General features: G+C 38.5%; 1 protein-coding gene across 1 annotated transcript in view; it reads right to left on the reverse strand.

Annotated features, from left to right (window-relative positions):
- LMO7 (LIM domain 7) overlaps nucleotides 1–26,036 on the reverse strand; it is a 124,239-nt gene that overhangs the window by 18,335 nt on the left and 79,868 nt on the right. The window contains exons 12-22 of the mRNA XM_006832030.1: nucleotides 25,725–26,015; nucleotides 13,323–13,437; nucleotides 12,084–12,245; nucleotides 11,198–11,304; nucleotides 8,800–8,860; nucleotides 7,146–7,202; nucleotides 5,227–5,252; nucleotides 3,750–3,854; nucleotides 2,906–2,998; nucleotides 2,075–2,303; nucleotides 1,606–1,720 (exon numbers count right to left, since the gene is read on the reverse strand). Coding sequence (XP_006832093.1) covers nucleotides 1,606–1,720; nucleotides 2,075–2,303; nucleotides 2,906–2,998; nucleotides 3,750–3,854; nucleotides 5,227–5,252; nucleotides 7,146–7,202; nucleotides 8,800–8,860; nucleotides 11,198–11,304; nucleotides 12,084–12,245; nucleotides 13,323–13,437; nucleotides 25,725–26,015 — 1,361 coding nt within the window. The remainder of the gene's footprint in view (nucleotides 1–1,605; nucleotides 1,721–2,074; nucleotides 2,304–2,905; nucleotides 2,999–3,749; nucleotides 3,855–5,226; nucleotides 5,253–7,145; nucleotides 7,203–8,799; nucleotides 8,861–11,197; nucleotides 11,305–12,083; nucleotides 12,246–13,322; nucleotides 13,438–25,724; nucleotides 26,016–26,036) is intronic.

The following is a 26,036-nucleotide window of genomic DNA, read 5'->3' on the forward strand; positions in this document are numbered from 1 at the left end:
ATTGCTGATATCCAATGGATCTTGGCTGAAAACAGAGAGTTTTACCTGTGCTTTACTGACAATGCAAAGGTTTTCGATTGTGTGGATCATGACAAGCCATGGACAACATTGCGAAGTATGAGTATTCTGGAACACTTAATTGTGCTTGCGAGGAATCTACATGGACCAAGAGGCAGGTGTTCAAACAAAACATGGGAACACTGAATGGTTTAAAATTCAGAATGGTGTGTGGAAAGGTTGTATTCTTTCACCATACTTACTCAAACTGTATGCTGAGCAAATAATCCGAGAAGCTGGGTTATATGAAGAAAAACGTGGCATCAGGATTGGAGGAAGACTCATTAACAACCTGCAATATGCAGATGATACAACCTTGCTTGCTGAAAGTGAAGAGGACTTAAAACATTTACTGATGGAGCTCAAAGAGCACAGCCTTCAGTATGGATTACATCTCAATATAAAGAAAACAAAAATCCTAACCCCTGGACCAATAAACAACATTCTTTATCAACAGAGAAAAGATTGAAGTTGTCAAGGACTTCATTCTTCTTGGATCAACTTATCAACACTCATGGAGGCAGCAGCCAAGAAATCAAATGACGTATTACATTAGGCAAATCTGCTGCACAAGACCTTTTTTTAAAATGTTGAAGAGCAAAGATGTCATCTTGAGGACTAAGATGCGCCTGACTCAAGTCATGGTATTTTCAATAAACTCGCATGTGAAAGCTGGACAGTGAATAAGGAAGGCTCTAGAAGAATTGATGCATTTGAATTATGGTGTTGGAGTAGAATATTGAAAGTGCCATGGGCTGCCAAAAGAACCAATAGATGCGTTTTGGAAGAAGTGCAGCCAGAGTGCTCCTTGGAGGCCAAGGTGGCCAAACTTGGGTCTCTCATACTTTGGACATATTGTCAGGAGGGACTAGTCACTGGAGAAGGATATCATGTTTGGTAGGGTGGAGGGTCAGAGAAAAAGAGGAAGACCTCCAACAAGATGGACTGGCTAAGTGGCAGCATCGATGGACTCAAGCGTGGCAACAGCAGTGAGGTTGGGCCAGGATCGGGCAGTGTTTCCTTCTACTGTGCATAAGTTGCTATGAGTTGGTACCAACTCAATGGCACCCAGCAACAACAATTCCGGAAAGGCTGAGAAAGTGACATGTGAGCAGACACTTGAAGGAAATGAGTAAGCAACAATATATGCAGAAATTTGAGAGACTTGTCCAGGTAGAGGGACTACAAAGTGCCAAAGTCTAAAGGCAGAATATGTTGGGTGTTTACAAGGAATAAAAAGGGAAAGAGTGTAGCTAGAACTGATTGAGTGGCAGGAAGAGTGGTAGGAAGTTGTGTAGGGAAGAAGGCCAAGATGTAGCTCATATGAGCCTTGTAGGCCAAAGTGAGAATCTTGAGGACTTTGGGCAGGAAACTAAGAGGACATGATCAGATGAACATTTCAAAGATGTCCTTGGGGTGCTTGTGTTCCCTGGTTTAGGTAATTGAAGATAGAGCAGGACAGTCAAGAGGTGTCTTTTGCAGTAAGGAAAGCGTAATGTTAAGCAAAGCTCATTAAAATCCCGCGAGTCCGTGGCTGTGGTGACAGACCTTCTATACTGGTATATTTTTACTGAAGTCTCCCTCTCTCGTTCTGCCTGGTGCTTCAGTTCTTCTCCACGCCGTTTCTGCTCCTCGAACTCGGCCTGGAGACGTTTGTGCTCCTCGAACTCAGCCTGGCGCCGTTTCTGCTCCTCCAACTCGGCCTGGAGACGTTTCTGCTCCTCCAACTCGGCCTGGCGCCGGTTCTGCTCCTCCAACTCGGCCTGGCGCCGGTTCTGCTCCTCCAACTCGGCCTGGCGCCGTTTCTGCTCCTCCAACTCGGCCTGGCGCCGTTTCTGCTCCTCCAACTCGGCCTGGAGACGTTTGTGCTCCTCCAACTCGGCCTGGAGACGTTTGTGCTCCTCCAACTCGGCCTGGAGTCGTTTCTGCTCCTGGAACTCGGCTAAGAGCCGTTTCTGCTCCTCGAACTCATCCTGGAGCTGTTTCTGCTCCTCCAATTCGTCCAGGAGACGTTTCTGCTCCTGATTTTGTTGCTCCTCCAGCTTCCATTCATTTTCAAGAATGAGCTGTTCCTTCAGCTTCCTCCTTTGGTCGTCGATAATATCTTCCTCTTGCTGAAGTCTCCTCTCCTCCTCCCCTGCTCGGGTTCCCTCTGTGTCAGAAGACTTAGACCCTTCACCCCAGGTGGCAACGGTGGGCTCCCGCATGGTTAGAGAAATGCTGTCTGAGTTTAGGACCATCAGTTCCTAAAAGACCAATGGCGGTGGGGGGGGGGGGGAACAACATGGAAAATCTGTTTATTTCTATAATTCTATATAGAAAACTGCATAATCATTTTTACTTTAATGACCCCTTATATTTGTACTTGGAGTCCTGGTGTGGCGCTCTGGGTTAATGCACCAGACTGCAAAGCCGTTCGAACTGCAAGGTCGGCAGTTCAAGCTCACCACTGCTCCTCGGGAACCCTAAACAAGGTCGCTATGGGTCAGAACCGACTCAACGGTACTTAACAACAACAACAATATTTGTACTTGACTCAAAATTGTATTAGAAGCGACATGAAAAGTTTTACCTCTAAAGAATGCCACTCAAGTGACTTGGCTACAGCTTAGAAGAGGAAGATGATTTTCGGTTGTATTGGCATGATTTTTTAATGACGTTATATGGAAACTTGGAGAAAAGTTGAAACATTAAAGCAAAATTCTAACAAATCAGAGTTTCAAAGAACTACAAAAAGATAAAGGTGCAGCTAAAAGCCAAGTGAAATGTACTATCTTCTGTTTCTCTGATAATTTATCAACAATGTACAGAGAAGGTAAAAAACTCAAAAGGCATGCTCCAAAACTACCTCATTCAAGTACTTGGAGTTTTCTCTCTCAGCCTCTTGCTTAGCCCTTTGCCACTCTTCTCTCAGTTTCTCCTGTTCACGTTGATACTTTTCCTATAAAGAAAGATAACATGCTAATCATTTCATAGATCCATGATGTAAAGAGAATCTTTTCTACCAGCATTTTTGCTATCTTTAAGCCTTCATATTAGTTACTTCTGAAAATCCAGCCACTGAAAGCTCTATGGGGCACAGTTCTACTCTACTACACAGAAGTGACTCAATGGAAATGGGGCTGGTAAATGATACAAACCTTTCAAGACAGCGCTTTTATTTTCATTTAGTCAACTATATCTTAACCCCTAAATCAGAATAGATTACATTCCATTTAAAAACACAGAAACTGGGAACATTAAATAGAATTGAACCTGTACAATGACTGTAATTCATTAAAATAGCTAGTTAATTATTGGGGACAGAGGGCTGAATTTTCTGCAATGAAGTGAATAAACCGTTTATGGGTGCTAAATCCTCACAAAGACTATACACGTCTCATTCATAGGAGAAAATCTACAAAACTAAAATCCCTGATGCCCTCTAATTTAATGATTAATGATAATAAAGAAGCTACTATATTAGTAAGTAATAATTTTTAAAAAGGATGAGTCTGGGAGTCTTTGAGATTGTAAATAAAGTACTTGTTTGACACACAATGTACCACATATAAAATGATTTGTTAATTATGAGGTTACTGGCTACGTAGATTTTTTTTTTGAGATGTTTGGTTCTCAATCCTGGTTGACACAGACCAGGTGAAAGACCTGAAAAAGCCTGGCTCTGATTTGTCCATATTTTCCCACTTTACCTGCAGTAGACGGTCCTGTTCCTTTTGCCATCTCTCCTGCCGCTTCCGCTCCTCCTCTGGATCCCATGCCCAGCGACTCGGGGCACTGATGGTAGGAACTGGAAGCTAGTCAATTAGAAAAAAGGGAGTGGAAACAGGAAGAACATGCCATTAACTCATCTACTGGACCAATTTTGCTGACATAAGGTTTTTCTGTTCTTTAATAAGCTATTTTGGTGGTGGTGGTGGTGGTATCCCGTGGAGCAGATTTTGACTCATAGTGACCCTGTATAGGGTTTCCAAGGCTGTAAATCCTTATGGAAGCAGAAAGCCTCATCTTTCTACCGCAGAACAGCTGGTAGTTTCGAATTGCTGACCTGGAGGTTAGCAACCCTACTCGCAACCACTATGCTGTTTACTTTAGGTGGAAATACATACAACCAAACATACATCCATTAACAATTTCTACAGGATGAGTTCCAGGACATTCGTTCCATTAACTTCACGTTGTGTTAATGATTCCACTATCTCAGCCCTTATTGCTTCATTCAACGATTAGTCTACACTGTTTCCTATAAAGTTCTCATCTGTTCTTTTGATTATCTGCTAACAATGTGAACTCATATAGAACTGTCCTTTGATATCTGTGGGGACTGGTTCTAGTGCCCCCGTGGATACAAAACTTCATGGATCAAGTCCTTTATAAAAAAATTTTTAAAAAGTATAGTTTTTGCATATAAACTATGTACATTGCCAAGCATATGTTAAAGCATCTCTATATTACTTACAGTAATATTGAATACAACATAAATGCTACATAAATAGCACTTTAGCCTTTGAGGGATTGATTGCTTTGATCATTTAATTGCTTTTTATTCCCCTCTGAACATTTTAGATCTGCAGTTGGTTTAATCTGCAGATGTGGTACCTACAGATATGGTAGGATGACTGTAGCTAATTATTTATACAGACACAAGACAAACAATCTTTATTAATTAGAATAAGCTGTTGCTTAGTTTAATAATGATAGCTTCATGTAGGAGTTTAATGACTATTTTCAAGGCTTTAGAACTAACGTCTCAGTGGATCCAGTAAGCCCGGTTTCCGGTGAATGAGTTTAAAGTTCTGTTCTACACTTTTCCTCCTTTTCATCAGGATGCATCCCTTGGGTCCTTGATCAAAACAGTTCAGTAAGGGTAGTAGGGAACATCCATTGCTTTTGGTCTCATGATAATGCAGCCAAAAATTGGGTGAGGCAATAATGTCTAGAATTCATGTCCTTATCATACATAAATTATTCATACTTCACTTTGTTTAAACAGTACCCATGGGAAAAGAAACTTAACATCTCAAAACTGGTCATTTCTATTTAGAAGTATTGCTATGTGATAAACTCCTCTGCAACTTAAAGAATTATAAGGAATGTCTCAAAGTGCTAATAATTCATTCCTACCAAGTTCACCATATTTATTCCAAACAATAAGTGAATACTACTTACATCAGGAACCACAGAATCCGTACTTCCTGTTATCAGAGAAAGTGGACAAGGAAGGAAAAATAAACAAATGTAAGTGTGTGCATTTCTACAAAGTAACTCCTTTCTAGCCATTTTGTCACAAGCTGTCTCTATGCCAGTATATTAAATGACTTCAGTGATTTTGTTTCGTTTCATTTTGTTTTGTTTAAAAAAAATAAAATTAAAAAATAAAAACAAAAAAACAGCACAGTAAATTCTCTTTTCTCTTGATTTTTATCTATTTGCTACTCAGCTTCCTAACTTATAGTTAGCATTCAGATACAAAGTTGTATCTTTGAATTTTTTTTTGGGGGGGGGGCAGGAGTGGGGAGGAGGTAAAACAATTATGTACTGTTTGGATAAATGACATTTCTGAACATGTTTCAGGGTGCTTTTAATTCACAAAATTGGTACATTTCATAGATTGGCTAACTAGTAAAAAAAAATAAAATGCTATAATATCTCTCTCAAAACTAATTTTTGGCTTGGCATTGCACAGTTAGAATGCAACAGCTGTAAGACACATTTTTTTAGGTCTTTCTGCTGATAAACTCCTTTTAATAATGAAGCCACCACAACAAATATGTTCTAGAAACAAGCTATTTTCATCTCCTGTTATTTGAAACACACATGTTGAAACTTCATGTGTAAACGTACATAGTTTTTATTCTTTTTGTCCTTAGGAGGCCCTAAATAATTGTGTATGTATAAAGTAAACAAATTTCAGAAAATATACTGTCACACAGTATTTTTAAATTTCCTGAAACATCAGCTGCCATCAAATAAATTATTCACTTACACAATTTTTTAAAGAAAACTGCTTTGAAACTTAGAAAAATATTCTTCCCTAGAATGGTGTGTTACAGAAAAGGAAGCGAAAACTAGAGTACAGAAAAAATGTATTTATCTTATGTTAGTCCAGTTTGAGCTCGGAGTATCATATTGTTTTAATTAAATTACTATAGAAAAACAGAAGCCTAAACAATAGCAAAAATAAATAAACCCCACTAAGGATACTGACACAAACAAACCTTGAACATGTACAGCAGATACGCTAAACTAAACACCTTTAATATGCCAAAAGGAAAAATACTAGTGATTAACACAAAATGCACAAGTCCAGTAACTATAACAGAGTAAGGCAATTTTGCAAATGTTTAGATAAGATTAAATGTAAAAAACAATACATTTTCAGGCAGCAACAGCATACTCTCCTCTAACTGTACCACTGCATCTCAAACGTTGCCTATTACTTTTAAGTTCCTGAGAGCAAAACACAGAGCTTGAACCGCATTCATGAGACAGAATATTAGACACACGTGAAAGCATAGAAAAGCCACATGCATAGCAGGCGGAAGGCAGCTCTATACCCAACTACACCAACACAGAGGCCCTCAAAATGCTCTTGTTCACAGTTGTAGTCAAAGAGAATTTTTTTTTTTTATTTACTTCAAACTCAACAGAGTGATAATATCTCTGTTCTTGAATCAGTATTTTCAACACTTTCCACAATCAAAAATGAGTTTGAATTTTAAAATCTTGGTCAATTCTATGTTGGTGTAATTTAATACTATGCAATTCATAAGAAGCAGTCAGGCTTATATTAAATGTCTCATTTGTTATTGTTAACCAGTGGAAAGAATTGTGTGTTTAAAAAGGAAAACCAACAAAAAACTTTTACAAAGGACACGCAAAGACCCATTACCACAGAGGTAGACCCATGAACTGTAAGAAAAACCTGGTGACCCTGGGGAAAGAATGGAAATGGGTTACGTTGCTTGGTCACAATGACAGCCAATCGGAAGAGGCTCAGTGAGTGCCCAGCACCATAGACTATGAGGAAGAGTGGGAAGTAGGAACAATTCCATGAAAGTGCATGAATTGTTAACTTGGTGGTTTACCTTGTTCAAAAAATTGTGATCGCCTTTTTAAGTTTTTCAAAGAAATAGGTTCAGATTCTAGTTGAAAAAAATACAAAAACAAAAAACAACAAAAAACAAAAATCAATCAATACCATGTCATTCACTTTGATCTCTCACCACTGGAAAACTACATAATACTTGATACACCTTTCTAATCTACAGTAATAATATCCTTTTTTATTTTTAATGACAAAACAGATGGCTATAGTAGATACAGATTATTCCAATGCAAACATACACACAGATTTTTAGTAGCCTATATACCACATTCAAATTAGTACAAAGAGCAAATGTTTTAATTAATACATTTGAGCAGATAGCATCATCATTTCAGCTACAGGAATCAGAAGTCAGTGCGGTCTTTTGTGCCAGGTCACATCACTTTAGGGAAATGGAATCTAAAATGTTCAGCTTATGTTAAAAAGTAATGGGGAGGAGGGTAACAGAGCAAATGATACCCAAAGAAAGAAGGGAAAAAAAAGTTAAAATCAAAGCATTCATTCTAAATAGGATACTTTGCCCTAGTCCTTCAATCTTGCAAGTTTCTTTAAGGAAATGGACTTTAGTCAGAAAAAAAAGAGAAAGAAATTATTCGGATTTCTCCCACAGAGCTGTTACAAGAGGTGGTAGATGAGTATTATACCTCATTGTAATCATAAAAAGTTATTATTACTTGACACAAGTTGCTGATATCTCCTCTAAGCAAAATCCTAAAATGGTAGGCTTCACACAGTTCATGATTATTTTTAACTTAGCCTTTTTTCTCTTTTATCAGTAGGCTCTGCCTTTGTCAATGGCAGAGCACAACCTAGATGTCTTCAGTTTATATCATGAAGAAATGCAATTCAAAACTCCTTTGGTAAATTGCAATTTGACATAATTAAAACATAGCCACTCCTAACAACCTGAAACAAACTATAAAGATAAGCAAAAACAAAAGGAAAATTTATAAACTTGGATTACTTTGAATATAAAGAATTATGAGCTGGCAATTATGAATTAAAACCCAACCAAGCCACTGTGCAAACCAAGCCCATGGTAAGTTTATCTTACTGCTGTCTGTAGAGCATCTTTCTTATTAATTGTACATAACAAAAAAAAAACAGTTTGTGGTAGCTAACTTATTTGTGGATAGACAGAAAAAGAAGAGTGATAACTCCCAACAGAAAATTTCCTTAGATTATTTTTCTGACTTTTCATTTAAAAATGAGTACTTTTGTTGACATTTCCCTATGAAGACTAGCTGCCTCCAAGTGTGTTCCTCTCACAACTATAAAGAGAACAAAGAAACTTCATTCACAGTTTCAAATTCAAGTTAAGATTCTCTCTTCCAGCATATCATAGCGAGAAGGTGAAGGAGTCCTGAAAACCAGTCTTTGTTACTTGGCTCGAGTACATAGGACTCAAAGCTTCGGAAGGTGCTGCAGAAGCCATGCTTGTGGTGTGGAGCTATCCACTGTTGGACTGGATGCCCTTCCACCTGGCTGCAATTGGATCTGTGTGTTAACCCTTTCGTTTCAACTTGCAATGGATCAGTTTTGCTCTCACTGACTTAATAATTTTTATAAGAGCAGAACTTGAGTGCTATTGTGTTTCCTATATAATAAATTTAAGTTATAATTGTCAGGTTTACCTTTTGATTCAAAAGTATTGCTTTCATCATGAATTCCATTGATTTCTTTAGATTCAGTATTCTGGAAAAAAATTAAGTATTGGTTAACAATATCACCTTCAACTGGACTTCTGAACGTAAGTAATGTAAGTCCCATTTATGAAAGTATCTTCCAAGAAGGTGAGTGTTTCAGGATGGTACTGTGGCCATCAAGTCGGTTTCAACTTATAGCGACCCTGTATAGGGTTTCTGAGGACCAAATGGTGAACTTGACCGCCAACCTTGCAGTTCAAACCGACTTTGCAGTCCAGTGCATTAACCCACAGTGCCACACCAGGACTCCTTTACATGTAGTAGAAACTTAAAAATTATTCTTCATTATTTGTAGAAGGTTTAATGATCAGCTGCAGACAAGGATGGTTTAATTTCAATCAGTCACTAATGTTTAAAAGAAATATGATGGACAAAATAATCACTAGCCCTTTGGCTTGCAGGATGGTAAGTGCTCTTGAGTCGGTTCCGACCCATAGTGACCCTTACAGGGTTTCCAAAGCTGTAAATCTTTATGGGAGCAGAAAGCCTCATCTTTCTCCCGTGGAACTGCTGGTAGTTTTGAACTGCTGACCTTGAGGTTAGTAGCCAGATTTGTAACCACTACGCTACCAGAGCTCCTTGCAGTTATGATGACGTAAAATAGGCATTATCTAGAATTCTCTAACACTTTAAAACTTTCTTTCACAATACAGCAGGTTCTTCTTATTAAATAAAAATGGTTTGTTTTAGACAGATAATGATCACAAGGAAGTTAATAAAATAGTGCAGTAAGTCACTGAAAGTGTACACTTAATTATTAAATCTAAAAGAAAAATTCATATCATAAACAGAAGGTACATTTAAAAAATTATATATGAAAAAGTATTCCTTTCATACTTACAAAATTATAATTGTCCCCCTTTTAGGAACTTTATTAAAGTATAATGCACATACCATAAAATACACACAATTTATAATCATTTTAAAATTAATGTTAACTGAGTATCTCTCAAGAACATCTGTTTTCCCACCAAATTCACATACATGGGGACTATAAATGCTGCATAAAGTTTTAAACTGCAATGACTACTTTTATTTTAGCAGTAAAGAATAAAGAAAACACAGAAAAACTATAGTCTATAATTTTATAAAAGCACTATTTCACATTCACAATTTAAAATGAGAGATGGCTAGAATGATGAATGATTGGTTAGAAAAAAAAAAAAAAAAAAAAAATCCCCTAGCAACATTATGGGATCTTTTGGTTTTACCATGGCATAAAGCAGGAAAAGCACTAGACTGCTAACTACAGTGTTGGTAGTTGAAAAGCCCACCAGCTGCTTCTTGAAAACCCTATACAGGGTCACTATGAGTGGGGATAGACTCAACAACATTAAACAACAATAATGCAGCACTATTACTCTGGTAGCCTAGTGGTTACGAATCAGGCTGCTAGCCTCAAGGTCAGCAGTTCAAAGCTACCAGCTGTTACATGGGAGAAAGATGAGGCTTTCTGCTCCCGTAAAGATTCACAGCCTCAGAAACCCTGTACAGAGTTGCTATGAGTCATAACCAACTCCAAAGTACATAGCCAACTAACCAACCAACCAATTGCTCTGATTACTAATGAATGATGCCTATAGCACATGGTGGCACTTTAGGATAAGTACTGGACCTGGAACTAAAAGGCAGGTGTTCAAGCCCATCAGCCACTCAGCTGAAGAAAGAGGAGACTTTCTTCTCTTATAAAAATTTACAGCCTTGGAAAACCTGTACAGGGTCACTATGAGTCGGGACCAATTCAATGGCACTTAACAAACAAAACAACAATGCCTTATGAAGTAGACATGGTATTAACAGTGGTTAAGAACTTGGCTGCTAACTCCAAGGTTGGTGGTTCAAACCCACCAATTGTTCTGTGGGAAAAAGATGTAGCAATCAGTTTCCTTAAAGATGTACAGCCCTGGAAACACTGTAAGGCAGTTCTATCTTGGACTGCAGGGTTGCTATGAGTCCTAATCATCTCAACAGCAGTGGCTTATTATTTTTAAAAGTATATTTTATCCTCATTATTCTAAGTTTAAAAGAACAAGCATTATCTGGAGTCTTGGTGTGGCACTATAGGATAAGCACTGGAGAGCTACTCACAAGGTCAGAGATTCAGACCCACCAGCCACTTCTCGGAAAACCCTATACAGGGTCACAATGAGTTGGAACTGACTCAATTTCACTTAACGGCAACAACAACAATTCTAAGTTACCTTATTCAGTTATTTGTATTTTAAAAAAGCATCAAATGTGTCTAAAAAAAAAAAATTAATTTCCTTTAAATAATTTCTATAACTGCTTATTCTACACAAATGCTTTGACTACTCTAAGTACTTACAGAATTTTGGAGGCTTTCGGAGAAATCAGTCGTTATGGACAGACTCGAAGATTTCTCTGAGTTGTAAATTCCAGAAGTTGCATCAATCCACTTTGTTTCAGGTGAACCTATAATTTTGGTAGCCATACTGGTGAGATTGAGGGTTTTATGCCGTGTAAATGGCAGGGAAGGTTGGTCTTTGGCCCAGTCTGATTGGCACATGGAGGTCAAGTAATGAGTACAAATAAATATTGAAGTGGAAAGAACAAAGTTACTGAATGCACATATACAAAATACACATATACAAGACAGACAAACAAATCAGACAACTTGTGAAATAGAGAATAAGAATTTTTGCCAACAGACCACCTTCCCCAAAACACAAGGGTTATATCATGTTAATAATGAAAGGACTAGCAAATTTACTGAACCAGTCAATAAATCATAATTGATTATTGTATTTTGATACTATAATTTAACTTAATGTTCTTCCCCCATCTAACCTCAACAACTAAGAAAAATATTAATGGAATGCATATGGAAAGTTTCTCCAGATCAACAAGAATCATAGTATAAAGCTTAGTAATAGTTGTAGGTATTTTGACTGCTGAATGCAGATAAAATTACAGCAGCCTTCAGCTTGTATTTGTACTCAAAGCCAGACCAGTACAAAATTCAGTCAGTAAGAAATATACAATTTAGTATATTTGCTAGTCCGAAAGATTTCTGACAGACTATTAAAGGAGATAGTCAAGATTTGTCACAACATAACCACAAAACACATTTATGCCAAAAAAAATCAGCACAATGGAATAAAAATAGATGTTATTGAAGCAAGCTGTTACAACCCTTTGCCAAAACCAGTTACCAATTCAGTAAACCAGAGATGGTGGTAAACCCAACTCACCAGACTTTCCGTAACGCCTGACATCCATTACTAAGTTTCCAGTTTCTTGAGCATGAGCCATGGCTTCCTCCCACTCTTTTGTGTCTTTATATGCAAACTTGGTGTTGTTAATAGCAATAATTTCATCATCTACCTGGAGCTGAGAGAACTCTGCTGGACTACCTGAACAACGCAAAGTAGATTCAACAACCAGTGTAAACAAAGAAACAAAAAAACCTGCTTGCTTATCACTGCTTATCTAAATCAAGAGATGATAACATTCATCTCAACTAATCAAGTTTTATATTTTATTTATAAGTGGAGGAAAAGTCACTGGCTTTTTTAAAGTTCATAAATATTTGAGTGTGTACAACATACACTCAAACACATTTTTATTTTACAGCAGACATCTTCACTAGCATTTAAGAATGATTAACTCATCTTTATAGCAAAATTTTGTGAGTAAACCCCTTAAAATAAATAAAGAAAGTAACATATATAGCACTTCAATTAAGCTTCCAAACCTACAATCACTTTGAAAACAGAACAGAAGAAAATATGGTTGCTTGAAACTTCTTAAAATTGCTGTTCAAACAAAATACCACAATCTAATTAAAGCTATTTTGAAATTGAAAAGAAATAACCAGTGTTGACATGCAACTTTATATAGGTGAGTATGTAAAGGAAGGATCTCTTCTTAAACACCATAACTTTATATAGATGAGTATGTAAAGGAAGGGATCTCTTCTTAAACACAATAGGTTTCATTTTCATTGTGACCTTATAGCAGTACTTTGACAAGAACTTCCTGGCTTGGCTTGGTATAACCCTGGATTAGGGACGAGGAAGCCTTCTAAAAAAACTCAAAGCATCCTGAAGACTCCTTTGACAACAGACGTCTTAGAACGATCAAAAACATCTGTTTGTTACACAGTACATGTATACCACAAAACACGGCTGAACACTATAAAGACCTTTATGCATCTATTTGTTACCATTTTCAAATAGTAAGCCTAAAATTTTGATAAATTCTATAAAGGCCATAAAATTAAACTAGACAAAATTAAAATGAATGAGGTGAGGAGAATAAAGCCATGTAACCTGCAACCCTCTCACATAAGAGAGGCTGTCTGCTAGCTTGACATTGGCAGCTTGCATACATGTGAGCTCCTCCAATATAAAAATAAACACATTTCTATGGTTTTCACAGGGCGACACCAAAGGAGAAGGAAGTTCAGTAGAGCTAAATCTAAGATTTACCTGCTTCAACCGATGCTACGAAGATCCCAGAAAAATCCCATTTTACTGTAAACCCGAAGTCCAGACTGTTCCCAGGCGCCTGGTTTATGTTGATTCGCATATCACTGAACTGATCCTGAAAACAAAACATGAAACTGTGGCATCAGGTATCCCTGGCACCCACATGTAGGAAAGTCTATCCACGAAAGAAGGGAGCTGCCTGCAAGGTGCACTTGAATTAGTTCATGATAAACCAGAAGCGTCATTCTTTTTGCCATGTGTTAGCAGACACCTTCATTTATAGAAATATCAGTTAATTTTTTCAATAATCAGAAACATCGTCATATCAATTCTCACAATACTACGTATCAATCTGTTGGACACTGATAAAAACTTTGACATTCCCCACCACACAATTAATTGTGTTCATTACTCAAGAATGGAGTGGAATGATTCAGTTCTTTTATAAACAATTGTCACCAGAGATTTTGAAAACTATCTCCAACTTGTAGCATACTTATCTGTGCAATATCAAGTGTTTTTAAACACATGGGATCCTGGTGACACTGCGGGTTGGGCACTGGGCTACTAATCGCAAGATTAGTGGTTCAGATCCACCAGTTGCTCCATAGGAGAAAGATGAGACTGTTGGCTCCCTTAAAGACTCACAGTCTCGCACACCCTAAGAAGCAGCTTTAGTCTGTCCCATAGGGTTACCATGAGTCCAAATTGATTCAATAGCAATGGTGAGTTTAACTGTATAACTCATTAGCTTCTAGTAGTGCTTATCTAGATCCAGTGCTCCCCCACTTGGTATTTCCACTTGCCCCACTGCCCTGTGAGAATCAAGTAGCCAAGGTGTAGGCTGCTTGCTAGACATGCTACCAAATGCAGATTCCTGTGTATCACCCATTAGGAACCAGCCCCTAAGAGATAAAGAAGAACCCTAGTGAGGCACCACTGTTGGTGTTGTTAAGTCCCATCCAGTAGCTTCCAACTCACAGTGAGCCTGTGTAGGGTTTCTGAGTAGTGGCTGGGGAATTTGAACTGTGACCATGCCATTCAAATCAAACTTGTAGTCCAGTGCTTATCCTACAGTGCCACCCCCACCAGGAGTCCATGAGTGAAGCAATATTTCAGCGCCAACAATTTGAATAAACAGAGTCCCTATCCACAAAGACTTACACAATCCATACTTCCTTAAAGTTAACTTCAGCATCTTAGATGACAGAATTCTATTTCCAGCTCTACCATTATAACACATAACAAATTCTCAATTTTACAAGATTCTTTTAAACCATTTTCCCAACCAAATATTTTTTAAGTTTTGCAAAACACTTGTTGTTGTTGTTCAGTGTCATAGAGTTGGTTCTGATTCATAAGGGCCACAGCTGGTAAGTTTGAACTGCCGAACTTGTGGTTCAAACCAGCATTGCAGTCCTTCACTTATCCTACAGAGCTACACGAGTCCTCTGTTGTGTAACACTATGCCCAGGTAAAATTGAATTTTCTTTAAAATTTTACAAATTTAATTTGCTTACATAAGCTATGCATACAGATTTTAATACATGAGTTTCCCAGTGTTGTATTTCAGTTCTTTGCTTCACAATCATAAAGAATTTAGACCTGGTATAGCCCTGTAGGGTCACCACTGGACTGAGTCCCACAAGGTTGGCTGTTCAAACCCACCATCTGCTCCAAAGAAACCCTATAAGGGTCGCTATGAGTTGGAACTTACTCGACAACACAATTTAAAACAAGGAGTTCTGGTGTGATAACCATGAGATTGGTGGTTTAAACCCACCAGCTCCTTGGAAAACCTAAACAAACTCTAAACACTAAACACTTAGCAACATCAACAGTTAAAACAAATACTTCTTCCTAAATACACTTTATTTTCCAAATAAAGATCTAAAAATTCTCCATTTTAATTTTTGGCAGTCAAGCACAAACCTAGGACCAAGTGGGCAACTCATAAAGTTTCCTGTCTACATTTCTCCTGTTATAAAACAAGTTTAAAATCCAAATGGAACAATCCTGAGAAAAATTAGCATCATTTATAACAATCAGATGGAAGGAACTAAGTAAACTTACTATGTTATATACAGGCAGAGAGAAGTGTTATAGCACTATTAAATTATTAATAAAGACAGTAAACATTTTTGTGCATCTATTCTGGGTGGAACAAATGGTTTGTGCTTAACTACTAACATAAAGGTTAGAAGTCTGACCCCAGCAACTGTTGCCATGGAAGAAAGTCCTGGTGATTTGCTTTAATAAAAGAGGTAAGCCCAAACATTTTCTTTTCTATCAAGCAGTTCTACTCTAATACACACAGCATCACCATGAGGCGGTATCAACGTTAGGGCAACTGCAAAATTGGCATCAACTATCCCTCTCACAAGGAGCTCTGGTAGCGTAGTGGTTACGAGTTGGGCTGCTAACCTCAAAGTCACCAGTTCGAAACTACCAGCTGTTTCACAGAAGAAAGATGAGGCTTTCTGCTCCCGTAAAGATTTACAGCCTCGGAAACCCTGTGCAGGGTCACTATGAGTCGGAACTGACTCCACGGCACATGATTCCCACCAGCACCACCAGCTCGCTCACAGTACTCTTTACTCAGCTGTGTTCAATAATTCATCGCAGTGGCCACACAGAACTCAGACACCATATTCACAGTTATGGGGCTTATTAGGGAAGTTAGGAGATTACAATGCAGATCAGAAAATGCTCAGGATACAGAGTTTCTGGCAAACATAATTTCTCTGCTACACCTACATGCAAGTCTCTCTAGTGCTCTGCCCCTTGGCCTCGCCTCTTCCCTGTTCTGGCAATTATAAAGCTCTTTTACGGCTGATAATAAATTGCCATTTGAACTGCTAGGTTGGCAGTTCAAGCTCACCAGATGCTCCTTGGAAACCCTGTACAGGGTTGCTATGGGTCGGAACCGACTCGAAGGCACTTGAACAACAACAATAAATGCCCAAAGGGCACTCCACTCCTAAACCCAAAGACACTTAACTCCATGGGTCAGTGAACCTAGCTCCCCAACTATTTCCTAAAGGCACTTTAGTCCACTAGTGAGCCTCCTGCCCCGAGTTACTCAGTTTTCTTATTCTATCAGCTGGGAAGCTACCCCTCTGTCTGTCCAGTGCTCTGGTTCATAGTTCTGCAGTTGCTCTGCCATTCCTCCAGTATCACCGCATTCTTTCCCTGTATCAAGGAGGCTTACTGCATGGGGATCTCAGAGTCCACGGTCATAGTCCACTACCTGTTCTCATTTGATGGTACTGAGATTCCCCTCCTGCTTCTGAGATGACTCATTTTATACGCACATTAGAGTTCCAAGTTTATGCAATTAACCCTGTTAAAAATCACTCACAATGGAATCATATAATCCATCACCATCTTCTCCTACCTCCCCCTTATCTAGACCCATCAGGAAATCTTTTGTTTGGTGGGAGCTGCAAAGATTACAGGTAGAAGAGGCATATGAAGTAATTCACTCCATGGCAATAATAAATTTTGTTTTTATTTGTATTCTGTTTAAGACAAAGTGCTTAGCATTTTGGAGAAACAACATGTATTAGACATAGTGTCCCCATTGTTGCTGTTGTTATTAGGTGCCTTCCAGTAAGTTTTGACTCATAGTGACCTTATGCACAACAGAAAAAAAACAGGTGCTCCTTAATAATATGTCCGTAGTACGAGAGACAAAGTCTCATCATCCTGGCATCTAAGGAGCATTCTGGCTGTGTTTCTTCCCACACAGATTTGTTTGTTCTTCTGGCAGTCCATGTAGTTTTAATATCATTCCCCTCCAACACCATAACTCGAATGCATCAAATCTTCTGTGGTCTTCCTTATTCATTGTCCAACATTCACAAGCATATGAGGCTACTGACAATACCATGGCCTCAGTCAAGCACACCTTAGTCCTCAAGCTGGTATCTTGCTATTCAACTCTTTAAAGAGGTCTTGTGCAGCAGATTTGCCTAATTCAATATGTCGTTTGATTTCTTGACTGCTGTGTCTATGAGCATTGATAGGGGATACAAGCAAATTGAAGCCTTTGATCATTTCAATCTTTTCTACATTTATCATGATGTTATTTATGGGTCCAGTGACAAGGATTCTTGTTTTCTCTACATTCAGGACAACCCAGTGTATTTTAAGTCCTCTTCGCTTTCAGCAAGTTGTATCATATATATATCACAGGTTGTTAATGAGTTTTCCTCCAATCCTGATGCCACGTTTTTCTTCATATAATTCTGCTTCTTGGATTACTTGCTCAGCATGAAGATGGAATAATGATTGACTCTTTAATAAGAAAAAGATGGGGGACTACAGAAAGATTAAAAAAACAATTTTTGATAAAGGAAACAAGTGTAAATTGCGACAATTTGATGAACTTGACCTATACTTATATACCGTGGAGTCAGTTCTGATTCATAATGACCCTGTACAGGGTTTCCGAGGCTGTAAATCTTTCCAGGAGTAGAAAGCTTCAACTTTCTCCCACAGAACAGCTGGTAGCTTAGAACTGCTGACCCTGAGGTTAGCAGCCCAATTCGTAACCACTACGCTACCAGAGCTCCATTAAGGATCTGCTCCGTGGGAGAAAGATGAGGCTTTCTACTCCCGTAAAGATTTACACCCTTGGAAACTCTGTACAGGGTCGCTATGGGTCGGAACCGACTCAACGGCACTTAACAACAACAACAATGCTACCAGAGTTCCTTATACTTATGGATGTGGTAGCTCAAAATACCAACTGAGAGGGAAGGAGTCTTCACATCAAATATCAATCCTATCCCCTCTGTGTACAAGGTAGATAGGGATGGGCAACTTAGACATTGGCTATCTAAAATGAGGGGGCAATAAAGGCACTAAGTGACTGGCTTACAAGTTTTCAAGAGGGAGTTTAAGACTGTGCAGGGGAAGGTAGAGTCCCCACTGAATAGTTTTCATCTTGTCTAGATGGGTCTGGTGAAAGGAGATGGAGATAAGATTCTTATGAATCAATAGTGAGTAGTTGTTATCACGACTAATTGCAATTGACACAAATAAGGAAGGAGTTTTGTAACATAAAGGGGGGAGCAGTTAATCTTACAGTCCAGAAACAGAGGACCCAAAGAGCACAAGCAGAATGTTGGACCCTATCCAGAGAAGCAGTGACACCAGAGATGGAGGCAGAATTGATGACATGGAGGGAGAGAGAAGCAGAGGACTCTAGATTCATGGAAAGAGAAAGACTGAGAGCTGGCAGCCAGGAGGCAGGCTTGCAGAACGTGCCCTTTGGCTGTTTAAATTATTATATATTCCTGAGTGTTTTTGTATACATATCCCTGCCCCCCCCCAAAAAAAAACAGGGGAAATAGAAGCAAATACTGTTGAATGATAATGCAATGAAGAGATTGTAATCATTGCAATGAAACAATGATGTAAAACTGATGTTCTCCCATGTAAACAATCAATCAATTCAAAATAAAAACTTCAAAGAAATATAGAAAATCAGGGAGTTTGTGATCAATATAGACATTTATTCATCAGAAAGTCCTCTCATAAAGAAATTTTAAATGGGAATCCAGAAAAAGGTAGGCAAGACAATTATTAATATTCTGCACAGTGAGCACAAATCTAAGCAATTAAAAACAAAAACAAAAAAACTTTGCTAAGAATAGAAAAACTTACTGGTGAGTTCTTCTCCTTAACCGCAAGCACCATAGACTGAAATTGGAAATGATTAATGAAAGTAATGGTCATTTTTACCATTCTTACCAAAAAAAAAAAAAAACAGACTAGGAACCAATAAAAGAGAATGAGTATCAATGGAAGAGCTTCACAATCATATTAGACCAGTAGGATACCATGAAGGGTTATTCTTGCCTCAGCAATAAAGGAATTACTATTTGAACATGTTAAATAAAAGGACTGTGAACCACCTCTCTGGAGTATTTAACAGGGGGACAGTTCCCTGGAAAGACTCTTGTGGGGATTCCTGGAACTTTTACACATGCAAAAACAGAAGAACCATGTGGACAATTACAAGTCAGCAGTTCAAACCTACCAGCCGCTCCTTGGAAACTCTATACAAAGTCACTGAGTCAGAACTGACTTAACAACAACATCAATAGGACCTCTGCTGGTGCAGGACTGAGCTGTTAACTGAAAGGTCAGCAGCTGGAACCCACCAGCTTCTCCATGGGAGGAAGGTGTGGCAGTCAGCTTCTATAAAGATTGTGGTTGTTAAATGCTATCTAGTGGTTGGTTGGTTTGAACTGCCAACTTGGGGTTAGCAGTCCAGTGCTTATTCTATAGCTCCACACCAGATTACAGCCTTGAAAACCCTATGCAGTATTTCTAATCTATCCTATAGAGTCATTAGGAGTCAGCATTGACTCATAAGCAATGGGATTGGGTTTGGTCTGTCTGTCCAGCATGCCACTGAGCCTATAAAAGCTTCTCTATCACTAAAACATGGATGTCCAAGGTTTTGGATTTCAAAACCTACCTTCAAATGAAATCCTACACATACCTCCCAATTTAAGGGATTCAAGGAGACTAGATACAGGTTTAGGCTAAGCATTCCAGAGACCCTCTTGCTTGCTTCCCACCCCAAACTCTCAGGCAGTCATGAGACATGAGGCTCCTGTAGTAGATTATTCCTGAAACTTCTTGAGAGACAAACATATCTATAATTCTATCCAAGCATGAACTGTTCAACAAAGATTTCAGTTAGGATTTCTAGTAATCAAGCACAAACCATTTGTACCCCCAGAACAGATGAACAAGCAATGCTTATTAAATGTATTAATAAGTTAACAGTGCATTAACACTTGACTTCTCTGTATAATCATAACAGAGTAAATTCTTTGTATCTGTTTGCCTTAAATTCTTAAAAATAACCCTAATGTTTCCCAGGATAGCTCCACTTGGTTTTTAAACTTGTTTTATAATAGAAATGTAGGGCCAAGAGCTTTATGAATTGCCCACTTGGCACAAGGTTTGTTTGACTGCCAAATTAAAATGGGAACTTTTTAGATCTTTATTTGGAAAATAAAGTATATTTAAGTAATTTTTTATTTGTTTGCTTAACTTTGTTGTTGCTGTTGTAAGTGCTGTTCAGTCGGTTCCTACTCATAGTGACCCTGTTTCCAAGGCTATAAGTCTTCAGGGAAGTAGAAAGACTCATATTTTCCCCACAGATCAGCAGGTGGACTGTGGTCACCTCCTAACTGACCCTCCTCTTTTCCCTCCATCTTCCAAACAGCTGCCACAACTTTAGTTCTACAATACACTGGTTAATATATTACATCTCAGTTTAAAATTATTGGTAATACCTTGTAGCCTACAGGTAGATTTTAAATGCTGCATTTCAGAAGTTGATTGTGTTCTGACAAGTTTCAATGAATATACACCTTTTCTCAAAACAATTTCAAGAATCTTTTAATTTTTTTGGACCAAAAGACATTTCTGACTCTAAATTTCTAAAAATGCTCAAGTGTTTTTAAAAGTCAACATCTGATGTCTTAACTATACAAATTTGAACGTGCAGTATCTCAAAAGAATTTATGGATCAGAAAAACTGGAATTTGAGCCTATCCATTTAACCAGCCGTGGGCAAGTTATGTAACTTTCAAGCGTAAAGTTTTCTTTAGTAAAAATGAGGCTAACACCACCTGTTTTGCAAGATTATTGAAAGGATTAAACAAAACATTGAGGTGATGGGAAGGAACCTAGTAGGTGCCCAGTAATTATCTTCTTTGTCCCATAGAAACAATGTTATACATAATATACATTCTGGGTCAGCAGTTTGCAGATCAGCTGAACAAAAATGCTATTTAACTCTCACATACTTAGCTATAGAGCCAATCAAACTCAATCAACTATGAAAGGGCAGAATAGGAAGTATTATTACAGAGCACTGGTAGCTTAGTGGTTATGAGTCAGGCTGCCAACCTCAATGTTAGCAGTTCAAAACTACCAGTGGTTCTGCAGGAGAAAGATGAGGTGTTCTGCTCCTGTAAAAGATTTACAGCCTCGGAAACCCTGTGCAGGGTCACTATAAGTCAGAACCGACCCCACGGTACTTAACAACAACATCAAAATAGTGAAAGCCCTAGCCCTATCGGCAAGGCAACTGTGATAGGGGTGATGGACTATGGGTGTTCAGGTCTGTAGGAAGACTCTGGGTGTTCTCTCCCCTTGCCTCAGGGTTACTCACAGAATTGCCATGACAGCTTGGATTGATAAGAAAGGAAGGAAAAGAAGCAAAAACTACAAGAAAGGGGGTGACGAGAAGAGAAGAGACAGGAATAAAACCTCAAGCTCAGCACTGGGGACAGAAAGAAAATCCATGTGGCAAAGAAACTTAAAAGATTTTGAGAAGCGCATATTAAGCTTTCTTGTTTCTGGTACAAACCACCTTATTATTACAGTACTGTGACAGGCTCCTAACCAATCTCTCCCTCCAGACTTTGCTTCCTCAAAATTTACCCTACGTACCACCAACAGTGCTAACATTCCTACAGCATACCTTCATCTTATAATGCCCACTCTCAAGAACCTATGAGAACACTAAATCACCTGATGGATCAAGTTCATACTCTCAACCTAGTAGTAAAGCCTTTGAAAGTAATTCAAGTCAGCAACAACATTGCCAACTATGTGTAAAGTTGTACCAGAGGGAAGATGCAAGTAAGACTTGTAAAGAGAAAACGTGTGAACACGCAGAAGAAGAAGGAATCCAGTAAGTGAAACTTTCAATGAAGAAAAGTTCAATTCCAACCAGGGAGAGATAATACCTTGATTCATGAAGGAAGTGACACCTTCCAGGTTTTGAAAGTGTAGTAGGACTTCAAAAATCAGATGGGTGAAATGGACATTTCCAAGTGGCACAGTTACAAGGGCAAATATAGAGGCATGATGTGTTCAAGTAAATGCAGTCTAGTGGGGCTGGATCCCTTACTCCCTCTCTCTTTCCCACATCACATTGTAGTTAATAGACAATCTTGAGTCAGACTGCCTGGTTCAAGTCCTGGCTCCACCACTTAGCACCCTGGAGGACCATGGTCAAGTAAACATAGTCATTCCATGTCTCCATTTTCACAAATATATAATTGTGAAAAAATAATGACAACGCTGATTTCTTAGTGTCGCTGTGAGGATGAATTGAGACAATACACATAGTCACAGCTGCTTGGCAAATGATAAGCACTCAGTGAGTGTTAACTTTATGGCACTTTGGGGTCAGTCAAGAGGGACCTCAGTGCTGCCCTGAGTGTTTCGACTCAATTCGCTAGTCCACAGAGAGCTACTGGGGTTTCTGAGAAGAGAATATACCAAGTCTGGGCTAGCACCAGGAGCCCTGGTGAGCAGGTCCACTACGGTGCAGTTCGCCATGCCTCAAAGGCAGTGGTATGGTCTTTAGTTTAACCCTGGCACCAGGCAGGTTCCTCTAGTGTGGGCCTTGTGCAGAATGCACAAAAACTGTATGACTATTTATAAAATAGGAGTCCTGGTGGTGGTGCAGGGAGTAAGTGCTTGACTGCTGCTAACCGCAAGGTCAGTGGTTTGAACCCCCAGCTGTTCTGTGGGGGAAAGATGTGGCAGTCTGATTCTGTAGAGATTGCTGCCTTAGAAACCCTATGGGGCAGTTCTACTCTGTCCTTTAGAGTCCCTATGAGGCAGAATCAATTCAACAGTCATGGATATTTACAAACATTTGCATTGACAAATGAAAGGGCCTGAAGTAAAGTAGAGGAAGCAAGAATAAAAGGAATCAATCTAAGGGAGATTCTGAAGGTAGAAATGAAAGCTGATGACCAGCCAAAGTACAAGGTAAGAAGGAGAATGAGGACCTGAAAAAAACCAACACATCTTAGATGTGTACCCAAACAGTATTTTTAATTTTGGTATTCTCTGAATTAGAATGATTATACTTAAATATAAGTTTGAGGGAGCATTGCAGAGTACCATTTACATACTGCAACTCAGCTTTTTTACTGAAATTGCATCCTTTCTCCCAAATCAGCAAATTCCTAGCAGTACAGAAATGAACAAAACACACCAAGCAACTCAGAGGTAAGTATGTCAGCGTATGAATTCCATTGTTTAGAATTCCATTGGCTCTACTTGTTAAGTCGTCTAATTTTGCTTGGTGGAGTGCATTTCAAGTTTGGTGACAAAGGAGCGTCGCAAATCCCTTAATGATGAAACCTGAAACCATGCCATGGTAATTTAGGCTCCTCTGACCACTAATAACCGAGTGCACACCCACTCACCACACTTAGGCTTAACTCATGGACGCAGTCTGCTGCCACCCCAAGGTAGGCACCACCACCAGCAAAGGATATATTAAATTGGGTGGTTTTGCTGCTTGAAAAGATGAAAGCAAACACTAGAATCCATAACACAAGAAGACACTTTGCTTCTGTTTTTATTATTTCTCCATTAGTATCTCCTGTTCCCCATATACAAGGCAGACTGTTGTTAAGTGCCATCGAGTCAGTTCCGAGTCATAGTAACCCTGCATAGGGTTTCCAAAAACCAACTGGTGGGTTTGCAGTCCAGTGCTTATCCTATAACACCATACACCAAGACTCCATGGTAGGCTGTAGTTCTCATCAATTGAAATGTATTATGTTAATTCTACTTCTCCATTTAAAAAAGGCAAAGTTTCCCCCCCAAAAAAAAAAAAAAAAAAAAAAAAAAAAAAAAAACTAAAAATTAAAAAAAAAAAAAATGTAAAATAATCTACACCAATTGATTTTAGCAAGCTGAAGAAACTGTCCATAGAAATGTCTGTAAACACGCATAGGAAAAACAAAGGAATATATTTAATGGATAACGATTATCTCCAAAGGATGGGATTACTAGCAATTTTTATCTTATTATTCTACTTTACTATGTTTCCAAAATTTCTCAATAACAAAGTAATTATAAGGACAAGGGGTGTTTAAACATTTAAAACTTGTCTGTACAAATAAAAATCTGTTTATATAACGAAATACGGTATATCATATCATTTCACATAAAATTATTTTATCAGTATCAATGAATCCAAGTTGTAAGGAGCTCTGGTAGTGTGTTAGAGTAAACGCTGGAGTGCTAATCACAAGGTTGGCAGTTAAGACCCACCAGCTGCTCCATGGGAGGCTTTCTGCTCCTATAAAGACGTACAGCCTCGGAAACCCGTTACACAGTCACTGTGAGTCTGCATCAAACTGATCACAATGAGTTTTATTTTGCTTTGTTTTTTTTGTTGTTTTTGTTTTTGTTTTGGCCAAGTTACATTACATTGATTGATCTTTTGCTTTGGGGAATAATATACTCTAGAGTACAGTGAAAGAGAATATTAGACCAAGCCAAAGACCCACAAAAGTTCCTCCATGCTAAGGACCTCATGGTACCATGTACCAAATGGCTTAGAGGGAAGTTTTCCTAAAAAGGATAAGCTTTCTCTTTGCTTGAGAACCAAAGACTTTATAGCCTACACATAAAACATACTCATTACCTAGTAATTATCTTAAAAGTGATTAGTTGGGATTTTAAGTATAATCTGTGAGGAAAAACTACAATCGTCCCCAATTATTCTTTAACAACCATATTTTTTATACAAGTAACACACACCTTTCACATGTGTTTGCTAACAGCTCCCTCTCACAGGAAGGTAGTTTTGTAAATGTGCTATGCTAATATTTTTTTACAATATTTAAAAAAAAAAAAATTGCATAGCTGCATTTCCTGAAAATCATACCTTCCAGGGCAAGGAAGGAGTTGACAAACAAACATAAAAGGTACATTTGATTTGCATTAAAAATACAGTACATATTTCATTTTGACTCCAAATTTTGAGAAACACAACTGTCAAATTGAAATTAAGCTTCAATATTCCCATTAAGGAACAAGAAGTGGTCTAAAATTCCAAACATTCTACAGTATAAACAATTATTAAAAAGTACCAGGAGGGTGTAATGAGAGAGAAAAAACTGCCCTATCTCTAGAAGCACGCACATGTCACGTTTGTGTATTTCTCCTTCTGACCTTTCATTTCCCTTACCTGTGTACATTTCTAGACATGTGTCTGAGAACTTCCATGTGACCACTACACCTGGATCCTGAACTCTTGAGAACCAGATGTGTGAAGCAACTGCTAATAAAATGTGGTGCAGAGACACACACACACACAAAAAAAATCCAGCCAAACGCCAAGGAAATTGGTTCATAAACACATGTTTTACAAGAGCTATCTAGACCCATAAACTCAGAGCTGTAAAAAACCTACTTCGATTGACTAAAAATAAAATGCCATATAATTTTGTGCATCAGACTCAATGGCGAGAGGTTAGAAATACTGTTTCCAGATTTAAACACAGGTGTTTCTAAAGAGTGGTTGATAAAGACCCTTCCCAAACTCACCTGCACTCTTGATATTTCTACTTGTGGCGAGTGTCTCCCTTCTCCAGATTCAGACCTTAAATCGAGGCCGGATGTTGAAGATGATTCAGCTTTAGAAGTGGCAGTCTGATCCTGGGAGACAACAGAGAAGGACGGTGTAGGAGAGGGGGCACTTCTCATCTCTTCTCTCACAGCTTCGTCCTTCTCATTCGACAAGCTGGAAGGTAGCTGGCTGGCATCTGGTTTTTGAGGAGTGTCTTGGGTTCTCTTACTGCTACCTGCATCTCCATTGTACTTCCAAGAACCATCCATCTAAATAGGAAACACCATTTT

Source organism: Chrysochloris asiatica, unplaced genomic scaffold (genome assembly GCF_000296735.1).
Source record: "Chrysochloris asiatica unplaced genomic scaffold, ChrAsi1.0 scaffold00005, whole genome shotgun sequence".
Lineage (NCBI taxonomy): Eukaryota > Metazoa > Chordata > Mammalia > Afrosoricida > Chrysochloridae > Chrysochloris > Chrysochloris asiatica.